At 53.2% G+C, this 11,856-nt stretch overlaps 1 protein-coding gene across 1 annotated transcript; it reads right to left on the bottom strand.

Annotated features, from left to right (window-relative positions):
* Positions 1-3,175: 3,175 nt before the first annotated feature.
* On the bottom strand, positions 3,176-10,024 carry LOC119339748 (cyanohydrin beta-glucosyltransferase-like). The gene is made up of 2 exons (XM_037611686.1): positions 9,094-10,024; positions 3,176-3,732 (listed from the first exon to the last, which is right to left on the bottom strand). The coding sequence occupies exons 1-2, from the start codon at positions 10,022-10,024 to the stop codon at positions 3,287-3,289; spliced, it is 1,377 nt and encodes a 458-aa protein (XP_037467583.1). The 3' UTR covers positions 3,176-3,286.
* Positions 10,025-11,856: the final 1,832 nt, after the last annotated feature.

The following is an 11,856-nucleotide window of genomic DNA, read 5'->3' as shown; positions in this document are numbered from 1 at the left end:
GACATATGTGGTGGGAGGACCGAAATATACCCCTCAATTTTTTTTGGGGGCGGTCCATTTTACGGGATCTGCGTGGTTTTTATAGCGACAAGGCGATTTGCTAGTAGCGACATAGCTAGGGGGACGGACAGGGTGGTATTTTCCCCATAGCCTGTATATAGGATACAAAAAAAAAGTAATTTTTGAACCACACCCTGGCTACGTCACTGTTTGCTAGAGATGTTCTAAGTCGGTCGATCACCAAGTTAAGTCTAGCCATATCGTACACGGCACATGCACCCAGGGCCGGGACGAAATGTGCACTGCATATTGGACGGATCGGCAATTCGTACGTATAATAATAGATCATCAATAGATAAATTAATCAAGTTCCGGTCTGAATACGATTTGAGACAAAGCTAGCTAGCTATTGGCCATGCTGCTGACGCCGCTGGCTGGGTCGGGCCCGCGTTGCAAGCGACATCTCACCTTCCCTTGTCCGTGTTGCAACAGAAAAGCGATACCTCACCTTCCAAAGCGAAGCTACTCAATCCTCTGTCCTAATATGCCGCCACAAGTGTTCGAAAAAAGAAGGAAAAGGTCTAAAATAAACCTTAAAGTTGTAGACAAAAGTTAAATCAAACCCTGAACTTTGAATCCCGGAAATTGCCACTCTGAACTTGTTATCCCGGTCTATTTCTGACCCTAAACCTGTTTGCCACACCGGGAATACTACAATCCTGACCGGGATAACCAGCTACCCACAAGGACAAGAATTTGGGCCGGCCCACTATAACAGAATAAGAATTCGTGAAGTTCAAAAAATGTTCGCATATTTCTAAAATAGTTCAGAAGTTAAAAAATGTTCCTGTTTTATTTTTTTCACGAATTCAATTCATTTTGTGTCTTTCTAACAATATTTGGAATGCTGAAATTCTATTCGCACTGTTCTAAAAAATCGCTATTTAAAAAAATCACATTTGTCAAAAAAATATTCCGAATCCAACAGTTTTTCACATGCTATATAAAATGTTTCGGATTTTGAATTGTGTCACATTTTTTAATAATGTTTTTGGAATTTCTTAAATTATTTCGTAAATAATGTTTTTAAAAAATGTTTTGGATTGTTGGCCACGGACTCGACTGGGCCGGCCCACCAGACATAAAACGACTTTTTTCCACTTATCACGCGCCATTAAAATTCTTTCTTTCGTTTTCTTAATGCGTGACGTAATAATTCCAAAAGAGAAAAACATGCCGTGGAGTCGAACTTTGGACCTGGCAGGGTTGACCTGATTTCGCTAGCCAGTACACCACACGACTATGACTTACATAATAAGACCCCTCAAAAAAAACATAATAAGAGGCCGAAAATATTTAATCAGAAACCAAAGCGTCGAACTTTGATTTTTTTAGGGTTAAACAAGTATTGAAAACATATTTATTTCTCATGTATTTAGCGTCGAACTTTGAAAATGTATTTAGCGTCGAACTTTGAAAACGTATTTAGGGTCAAACAAGTATTTAAAAAAATGTTTGCATGTTGTGAAAAAATATGTCATAACCTTAACAAAATATACGTGACATGTGTTTGAAAAAAGTGTATGCAAATTTAAAAATGTTGAACCATGTAAAAGAGTGTTTGTGTAGTTTTATAAAATGTTTATTGTCATTAAGAAAATGTAGAACATGTATTTGGAAAATATTACCATGTAGTCAAAAAAGTCTTGAAAACATTTAATTTAAAAATATCCATAATGTATTTGAAAATATCAAAAAAAATTCCAAATATTTAATGTGTGCGTTAAAAAATTACATTAGTTACTGATAAAAATTAGACATGTGTAAAAATGAAGAAAGAAAAGAAGACATAAAAGAAAAAAAACTAAGATAAATAAAATTAGTGTGCGGGCGTGAGTGACTCGCTACTGGGCCGGCCCAGTTCAGCAAATACCGGCGAAGTCCTCTTCAGGTTTAAAATAGACCGGGATTCGAGAGTTTGGTGTGCTGATTTCAGGGATTGAGAGTTCGGGGTTCGGTTTAGCTTTTGCCTATAAATTCAAGGTTTATTTTGAACTTTTTCCAAAAAAGAAAGAAGCTATCGTGTACGTACTCCGTATCACATGGCACGTTTTAATTTATTGCTATCTAAGATCATCTACAGCCAGGTGCACTAAACCCGCCTCAAACGCCCAGACGGACGGCCCGGTCACTACCCGGTTAAGAAAATATGACTCAGATTTGCGTTTCAAACGGGTCTCAAATGGTTGGGCTGACCGACGCCCCTCGTATCAACACCAAATATGAGACAAATATGGTGCGCCCGGGCACGTCCGTCATGTCGGATCCGGCCCACACTGACCCACCCAACCCCATATATATTTCGCATTATCTGCTCGCTGGACCAAACCCTTGCCACTTCAATCCACTCCCCTCCGCCACCCAAGCTCCCATCCGGCGATCTTCGGGCGTCTCCGGCACGGCGGCCAGCGGATCCAAGTCCTTCACCTCCAGATCCGTCGATCCCGAACTATCCCACGCGGACGTGAGGAGGAGATGGTTGTCCGGCTTGCGCGCCGCTCCCGGGAGGAGGCCCGTGCGAGGCACCACTCGGACTCCTTCCGTCGGGAATATATTGCGTCGGCCCAAATATCGCAAGGATCCGGCGCTAGGTGCGTCTTGCTGCCTCGCCGGAGGCGGTGTGGTCAGTCTGGCGTCCGAACGCGATAGCGGACGCGCGACCCCTCTATTGGCGCACCGAGGCCATGGACGCACCATGGGTGTCGTCTGACGCAAACATGACGCGACGTTACCGTCGCCCAAGGCAACAGGCGCCGGAGGCGGCAGGAATCCTCGCGGCGGTGGATATTGGCGAGGCGGAGTCACATTATCCGGTGCCCCGTATGGTGCACCAGTCCGGACGCCGCAACCGCATTGGGGTGGATGTAGCCGGCTCGTTTCAGGACGAATTCATCATCTATCTAACGTCCACCGGTACCGTCCGGGTTCCGAGCTCCAACGAGGAAGACTAGAGCATGGGAGACGGCGGCACCTTGAATCCCGTGAGCCGGCTCGTGTCTCATGCCCTACTCTGCCTTGCCGGCGACCGGACAAACACCCTGCGGATCGCAGCCGGCCGACACATGGACACCTCGGACGAGATCTGCTTAAAGATTGTTCTACGTTACATGTAATGATATGTATTCGGGATTTCTAATTTGAAATATCGGAGGGTCGGATTTCTGTAGATGCTCTACTCAAGTAACATGAATAACAGTGGTAACACAAGTGAGCAATGGATGCAGTCTCACTTGTTCCCGAGCAGCAGCACATCGTTGACCAGTCGGTCGACGCTGCGCAACGACGAGCCGCCGTCCATGGCCGCCGCCTCGGCCGCGGCTCTCCACTCCGCCGCTTTGGCCCTTTTCTCCTTCCCCAACTCCCCGGCCATCATCTCCTTCACCAGCCTCGACACGGCGCCGCTCTCCACCTCCTCTGGAAGAGCCATGCCGTTCCGCCAGCACTCAAGCACCTGCCTGCAGTTGGTCGTCTGCTCGGCGAAGACCGGCCAGGCGAGAACCGGCAGGCCGGCCACCACCGACTCTAGAAGCGAGTTCCACCCACAGTGGGTCACGAAAAGGCCCGCCGCCGCGTGCTTCAGCACCGCCGGCTGTGGGCACCACGGCACGACGAGGCCCCCGCCGCGCTCCAGCTCGTCGCGGAACACCTCCGGGAGCGCCGCCACGTCGTCGCTGTTAGACTGTATATGTATACGTAGACTTGTGTATACGTCTTGTACTTGTACTCGTACCCTTTGGTACTTATATATAATGACATAGCCGCACCCCAAGGGTGTCGAGCAGTTGCCCCAATATCCTGGTCTTACATGGTATCAGACTAGGGTTTCCCGTCTTCCGCTGCACCCCTTGTGCCGCCGATCGCTGCCGCCGCCTCGCCCGATGGCCTTCGCTAACTCCGCCGCCGCCTCGGCTTCCTCCCCTGCTGGCGCGCCGGTCGCCCCCTCATCGCCCTTCCTCGCGTCCCCCCGCTCGCCACGGCCTGGCGGCAGCCGCCGCTGCCCGCCAAAGGCCATCTGCAGGGCGGGCAGGAGCAGGGCGGGCCGGGCCTTTCCCAGCCGCCGATCGCTGCTGGCGGCGCCTCGCCCTCGACCTTCGCCTTCGCGCCACCACCTCTTCGCGGCTCTGCACCGTCCGCCTACGGGGTGGCTCCCCCCAACCCTACGGAGCCCCTCCGCCCTACTATGGCGCGACCCAGCCCTACGCTCCGTGGTACGGCGCCCCTGCACCAACCTACGGCGCCGCGCCACCGATGCCTTCCGCCTGGCTGACGCCTCCGTCATCACAGATGGCGTCGTTGCCCTATGGCGCGGCCTACGGTGCCGCGCCCGCCGTGTCTTCGGTGGCCCCGCCTGGTCCGGTCGATGCCCCTGCTGGTCCTGGCTACGAGGCGTCCTTGGCCCTTGCTCCCCATGATGTGCAGAACATGGGTCCCCATGCGGGTTATGCTCCGGCGCCATCGCCGTTCTACTTCTCGCATCTCCTTCCGGTGAAGTTTACACCGGACAACTACCTGTCCTGGCGGGCGCAGGTGCTACCTCTCCTACGGAGTCGCTACTTGGAGGGCTATGTTGATGGCTCCATCCCGTGCCCGCCGCCGTATCACCCGGCTCATCATGTGTGGGTGGCTCAAGACCAGGCGATACTTTCGGCCATTCAGTCCTCGCTAACTCCGAGCATGTCGTCACTTGTCATCTTCGCCGAGACAGCTCAGGAGGCTTGGTCTGCACTTCACAGCAGTTTTGCCTCTCAGTCTCAGGCGCGTGCTCACTCTATTCGCACTGAGTTGGAGGAGACCAAGCTTGGTGGCCTCACCATCACGGAGTACCTCAACAAGATGTCAGGTCTTGCAGACACGCTGGCCTCCATTGGCCAGCCCCTTGGAGACGAGGACTTCACCACTCATGTGCTCAATGGCCTCGAAGATGACTATGACAATCTCATTGAGAACGTCCATGGGCGCGAGGCGCCTCTCCCGCCACGGGAACTGTATGCGCGGCTCCTTGGTCGCGAACAGCGCATCAAAGCGCGTCGATCTACTCCGAGTTTTGCCTCTGCTAACGCCGCAACCCGTGGCAAATCGCAGAAGCCGTCGCTCCCTGTCAAGCCGGTGGTTCCATCTCAGCCCTCACGGGGCGCCGCGCCGTCCATCACAGGCGGATCACGGCCGGTGGCTTGCTGCCCCAGTTGTGGTGCTCAGCAGGCATGCCAACTGTGTGGGATTGAGCGCCACGTAGCTTCTCGCTATCATCGCCGCTACAAGCAAGATTTCCTTGGCCTCGGCAACAATGGCAAGGGGAATGAAAAACAGGCGGCCGCTGCGGTGGTCGGTCATGAGCACGGGCGTACTCCATCCTACTCGATTGATCCCTCGTGGTACATGGACACGGGAGCTACCAACCACCTCACCAACGACATGAGCAAGCTTTCAGTCCAGGAGCCATATCGCGGTCATGATCATGTGCACACCGCCAACGGAGCAGGTATGCGCATCTCCCATGTTGGTCAGGCATCCCTTCTTGCACACAATTCACGAAAACTGCATCTGTCTAACATCCTTCGTATTTCCACTGCTTCGCGTAGTTTGTTGTCTGTTCCACAACTTACTCGTGACAATAATGTCCTTGCTGAATTTCACCCTTTTCGTTTCTTTATCAGGGATCGGGACACGAGGGCCGTTCTTCTTAGCGGTCGTCTTCGCCGTGGCTTGTATGCACTTGACGCGCCAACCGCACCGCCCATGCAGTTTTCTCCTCAGGCGTTCAGTGGTGTTCGTGTCTCGCCTACACATTGGCACGCGCGACTTGGTCATCCTGCTGCTCCCATAGTCCGTCATGTGTTGCATCTTCATGAGCTACCAGTTGTGTCAAATAAAACTGCTAAAACTATTTGTGATGCCTGTCAGCAGGGCAAGAGTCACCAACTCCCGTTTTTAGAGTCTAGTCGTGTTGTGAAACATCCTCTTGAGCTTATTTTTTCCGATGTATGGGGTCATGCCCAAACGTCTATTAGTGGCCACAATTATTATGTCAGTTTCATTGATACTTACAGTCGGTTTACCTGGCTCTATCTTATTAAGAAAAAATCTGATGTGTTTGATGTGTTTATCCAGTTTCAAGCACATGTTGAGCGTCTCCTTTGCCAGAAAATTATTCATGTCCAAAGCGACTGGGGGAGGGTGAATATCACAACCTCAACTCATTCTTTAACAAGCTTGGGATTGCACACCGTGTGTCTTGCCCCCATACGCATCAGCAGAATGGGACTGCTGAACATAAGTATCGTCACCTTGTAGAAACTGGCATCACCTTATTAGCTCATGCCTCCGTACCTTTTAGGTTCTGGAGTGATGCTTTCTCCACTGCCTGTTTTTTGATCAATAGGCTGCCTTCACAACTACTGAATATGAAAACTCCACTTGAACTCTTGCTCAATGAAATCCCAGACTACACCTTTCTCAAAGTCTTCGGGTGTGCCTGTTGGCCTCATTTGCGTCCATATAATAAACATAAGCTAGAGTTTCGGTCGAAAAAGTGCGTCTTTCTTGGGTATAGTTCCCTTCACAAAGGGTACAAATGCCTACATGTTCCCACCAATCGCGTTTACATTTCTGGTGACATTTTTTTTATGAGAATGTGTTTCCCTTTCGTGCACTTCCGAATACCTCTATCACTCTTATGCCAGACGCTTCTTCTACCACACCTGTGCCTGATCAATTTGTGGATGTTGCATATGCTCCTGTGTTGCTCCCTAACCATGCTGCAGGTGTTGGCCGTGGTGCTTGTCTTGAGCTTCTTGAGGAACAGGCACCGGCGCGTCCAGAGGACGATCGCATGCATGGGGCATGCATACCGGGCGGTACTCCGCAACCCGCGAGAGCTGCGCCCGCAGCTGCCTCGCGGGCATCACCCGACGCCGCCCCGCGAGCGTCGCCCTCGCCCGCCTTGTGGGAGTCGCCCGAGCCGGCCTCGCAGGAGGTCGCTCCTGGGCCGGCCAGGCCAGGCTCGCATGGGCCGCCTTCGGCTGCCGATGGGCCGGCCACCCCAGGCTTGCCCGCTCCTTCAGTACCCAGTGGCTCCGGCGTGGACCTGGGCGACGTGGCCGTGTCGGGCGTCACACCGCCCACCTCTCTGACGCCCAGTGGCTCTGGCGTGAGCCTTGGCGACTCGGGGTCGCTTCTTTCGTCGCCTGCATCAAGCCCTGCGTCGCCACCACAACCTGCTGCTCCTCGACATCGCACGCGCAGTCAGACAGGTGTTTTTCAGCCTAAGATCCGGACCGATGGGACTGTCACGTGGCTCGCCGCGTGCATGGCTCATGCTGCTGAGGATCCCACTGCGGAGCCTCGCCATTTTCAGGTTGCACTTGGCATTCCCCACTGGCGTACCGCGATGGAACAGGAGTTTCAAGCGTTGCTGAAGAATGACACCTGGCAGCTTGTTCCTCCAGTATCTGGGGTCAATATCATTGACTCTAAGTGGGTGTTTAAAGTTAAACGACATGCTGATGGCTCCATCGAGCGTTACAAGGCAAGGCTAGTGGCTAAGGGCTTCAAACAGAGGTATGGTCTTGACTATGAAGACACGTTCAGTCCAGTTATCAAGCCCACTACCATTCGTCTGCTACTATCCCTTGCTGTTACTCGAGGATGGTTTCTTCGTCAGCTTGATGTGCAGAACGTTTTTTGCATGGAGTTCTGGAGGAGGAGGTTTATATGCGTCAGCCACTAGGGTTTGTGGATCCTGCACGTCCTAATCATCCCTGTCGTATTTTTAAGGCGCTCTATGGGCTTAAGCAGGCTCCCCGTGCCTGGCATGCACGTCTTGGTTCGGTTTTGCGAGCACTTGGGTTCATTCCCTCTACTGCTGACACATCGCTGTTTCTTCTTCAATGCCCTGAGGTTACGATGTATTTACTGGTCTATGTTGATGATATTATTCTCATCAGTTCCTCAGATGTTGCGGCAGATCGTCTTGTGGCTGCGTTGAGTGGTGATTTTGCTGTCAAGGATCTCGGTGCTCTGCACTTCTTCCTTGGTCTGGAGGTTTCACGGTCTTCTGCTGGAGTCACTCTTACTCAGAAGAAGTACGCTCTGGATTTGTTGCGTCGTGCTGGCATGCTGCAGTGTAAACCTGTCACTACTCCTATGTCTGCCACTGATCGGTTGTCTGCTTTTGATGGAGACCCTCTCTCCCCTGATGATGCCACTGAGTACCGCAGTCTTGTTGGAGGCCTGCAGTATCTTACTATCACCAGACCAGATGTCTCTTATGCAGTCAATCGTGTCTGTCAGTTTCTTCATGCGCCCACAACATCCCATTGGTCAGCTGTGAAGCGCATTCTGCGTTATATATGTCTCACTGCATCTCATGGTTTGCTTCTCCAGTGTGCGCCGTCTTATGAGATCTCAGCCTTCTCAGATGCAGACTGGGCTGGTAGTCCTGATGACCGGCGATCCACGGGGGGGTATGCAGTGTTTCTTGGCCCCAACTTGATTGCCTGGAATGCTCGCAAGCAGGCTACGGTGTCTCGCAGCAGCATGGAAGCCAAGTACAAAGCAGTTGTTGATGCGACAGCTGAGATCATTTGGGTTCAGTCCTTGCTGAGAGAGTTGCGAGTCCCTTCGGTTCATTCTCCAGTGCTTTGGTGTGATAACATTGGTGCTACATACTTGTCATCTAATCCAGTGTTTCATGCTCGGACAAAGCATATTGAGGTTGATTATCACTTTGTTCGAGAGCGTGTTGCACAGAAGCTGCTTAGCATCAAGTTCATATCATCAAAGGATCAACTTGTTGACATCTTCACGAAGCCTCTTCCACAACCACAGTTTGTAGGCTGCAGGCGCAATCTTAACTTAGTCTGTACTTCAAGCCACAGTTAAGATTGAGGGAGGGTGTTAGACTGTATATGTTTACGTAGACTTGTGTATACGTCTTGTACTTGTACTTGTACCCTTTGGTACTTATATATAATGAGATAGCCGCACCCCCAAGGGTGTCGAGCAGTTGCCCCAATATCCTAGTCTTATAGTCGCCGTCCACGATGTCGGGTCGCTTCACCCACAGGAACGGGAACCCGCACATCGCCAGGCCCAGCACGAACTCGCGCGTCTGCTCGGCCGACATGACGGCGACGCTGCCAAAGTTGACATAGACCATCGACTTGTCCGGCTTGCCGTCGAGCCATGCGAGGCATCGCGCGTCTTCCTGCCAGATGCTGATGTCCATGGCGTCGAGGCCGTCGTTGGCGGCGGAGGAGGAGGAGGCGATGACCTGGGCTAGCGGGCCGACGGTGTACACGGGCGGCGGGAAGATGATGGCGAGCGCGTCCACCACATCGCTCTCGAGCTCGTAGAAGGTGTTGAGGATGATGGCCTTGGAGCCGGCGGCGCTCTTCATCTGCCCGATGATCTCGTTCACCATGGTGTCGTTGGCGTCCGTGATGCGGCAGAAGGTCGGCATATCCCTCAGCCGCATGTGCTGCTGCATCCCTGGCACCCAGTCCAGTGGCGTGTCCAAATATCCGTTGGTCAAGCAGCTCCCATCTTCGAGAGGGAGGAGCCCTCGCCTGAGCAGCTCTTCGAACTGCGAGTGCGCCATGAGGCCGCCCGCGGACGCCATGAAGAAGAGCGCGTCCGCCACGTCGGCCTCCCTGGCCGCGGTGGCCGCGAACGCCATGGCCGTGTCGGCGACGACGCAGGTGAAGGGGGGCGCCCCGGTGCGCTCCTCGTCGGCGAGCCTCCTCAGCAGGCCGCCGAAGGGGCCGGGGTAGTTGCGGCCCATAGTGTCGGCGAGGGCCGCCACGTCATGCTGCGGCACGGAGAGGGACATGCCGTCGTCGATGACCTCGACGCGGAAGCGGGCGGCGGCGGCGGGCGGCGGGCGGACGGCGGCCTCGCCCTTGGCGCGGAGGAGGCAGCGGTAGTTGAACTGAAGCCCTGACTTGATCAAAACCTCCCTCGCCATGTTGGATAGTCCTTGGCCCTTCCAACCTGAGACTTTCCCCTTTGCGCTCTCCTTGACATACTGATCGCTGGTTTGTGATGTTTGCTTGTTGGGCTTGTTTCTGGGCTCGGTTGTCCTTTATCTGCTGTTTTCTGTGATGGGCTTCACTGGTTTGGGCTGGCTTGCATTTATATTTTACCTCTGTCAATTAACTGTTCATGCATCATTTATGTTTTGGACGCTTATAAGCGCCGGCGCACCGGCCGAAAGTTTCGGCCGGTCCAGCCCAGGCCGTCGGATGTGAGCCACACGGCCGTTAGATCCAGGCAAAAAAAAAGATCGCCCCCAGCTTCTTCTTCCTCGGGCAGGCGGCCTGGATCCACATCTCCCGCTCGGGGAGCACGACACCGCGCCTCCTGTCCCCTCCGGTGGTCGTCCCAGTCGTCAGTCCCCACCCTCGCCGGTCTTCCTCGTCGCCCGCCAGACCCCGCCCTCACCGTCCGTCCTCGTCACCGGTCCCCCACCCTCCCAGCCTCGTTCTTGCCTCGACCCATGCAACAGCTCCACCTGCGATTGCAGCTCTTGACAATGACGGTTGTAGCTCCGACGCCCTCGCCATTGATGCTCGCTGCAGGAAAATACGTCGACGGCGGCGCGAGTCAATCAACGCCATTTGAATGGATGTAGCAAAAAAATTGACCGCTAGTAGCAAAATCAAACTACAGGTGCAGCAAAAACGCCATCGCCGCCTTCGCGAGGTCACAGCTCCGCCTTACATGGATGTAGAAAAAACCTCCAACGGTAGTAGCAAAATCCTGCTACGGTTGCAACAAAAATATCATTGTCGTCCTCGCGAGGTTGCAACTCTGCCTGATGGATGTAGCAAAAAGCTTTGCCGATAGTAGCAAAATCCAACAACGGTTGCAGCTTCCCCTTGTTGTGCAGTGCCATTGAAGCTTTCTATGTCTATGGTTGAAGCTTTTTTCAACGGCTGTTGAAGATTTTCTAGGTGACGGTTGCAACACTTGTATACGCGAGAGGATCCGGGCATGGCCGTAGGCAGCCATGGCGGCCGGCGAGGGAGCGCCTGGCCGCCAGGCGCCTGGCCGCCGGCGATGGAGCTTGTGGTGGCCCAAATGCAACCCGGGAGGAGGGGGGGGAGGGAATGCACGCGCGTGAATACTGTAGGTAGGGGATGGATCTGGCCATGGCATCGAGCGAGGGAGCGCCTGGCCACCGGCGATGGAGCTCATGGTGGCCCAGTCGTTGTCCGAGGAGAGAAGAAAGGGGGAAGGATACGCGCGTAAGGCTGAAGGTAGGGGATGGAGGCGCTGGAAGGACGCGGGGCGCGCGGAGCCACTGCACGGGGCGTGTTTTGCCAGCGTGGCGTGCGAACCGGCGAAAAGTTCGGCCGGCGCACCGCGCCCAGACATTACCCTAATGTTTTTTCAGGTTGTCGTGCATCGGCTGAGGTAAGATTAGCTGTTCGTACAGCTTGTGCGTGTTGGTGTTGTGTTCTCTCTCTCTTCTTTTTTTCTGTTCAAGTCCTTTTTTTCTCCAGTTCCTTAAAAATAGAAATGACAGGCATGCAAATTGCACGTGGTAGACGGACATGCTACTTACATGTCTATAACCCCATTGGCACTACTTTTTAAAAAGAAAAAGAATGTTAAATTGCACATGGACAGTGGACGTGCAATTGCGCATGGCCGGAGTACATGCAACTGTGTACAGACCACGCATGTGCTAATCCAGTGGCAATATTTTTCCCAAAAGAAGTCCAAAACACCATCATTTTGAAAAGGAAAATAACACAAATTCAAAATGGAAAAAAAGAAAGGAAAACAAATGGT

Source organism: Triticum dicoccoides, chromosome 7B (genome assembly GCF_002162155.2).
Source record: "Triticum dicoccoides isolate Atlit2015 ecotype Zavitan chromosome 7B, WEW_v2.0, whole genome shotgun sequence".
NCBI classification, from domain to species: domain Eukaryota; kingdom Viridiplantae; phylum Streptophyta; class Magnoliopsida; order Poales; family Poaceae; genus Triticum; species Triticum dicoccoides.
Note: the sequence above shows the minus strand (reverse complement) of the source record. Positions and strands in the feature narration are given on the sequence as shown.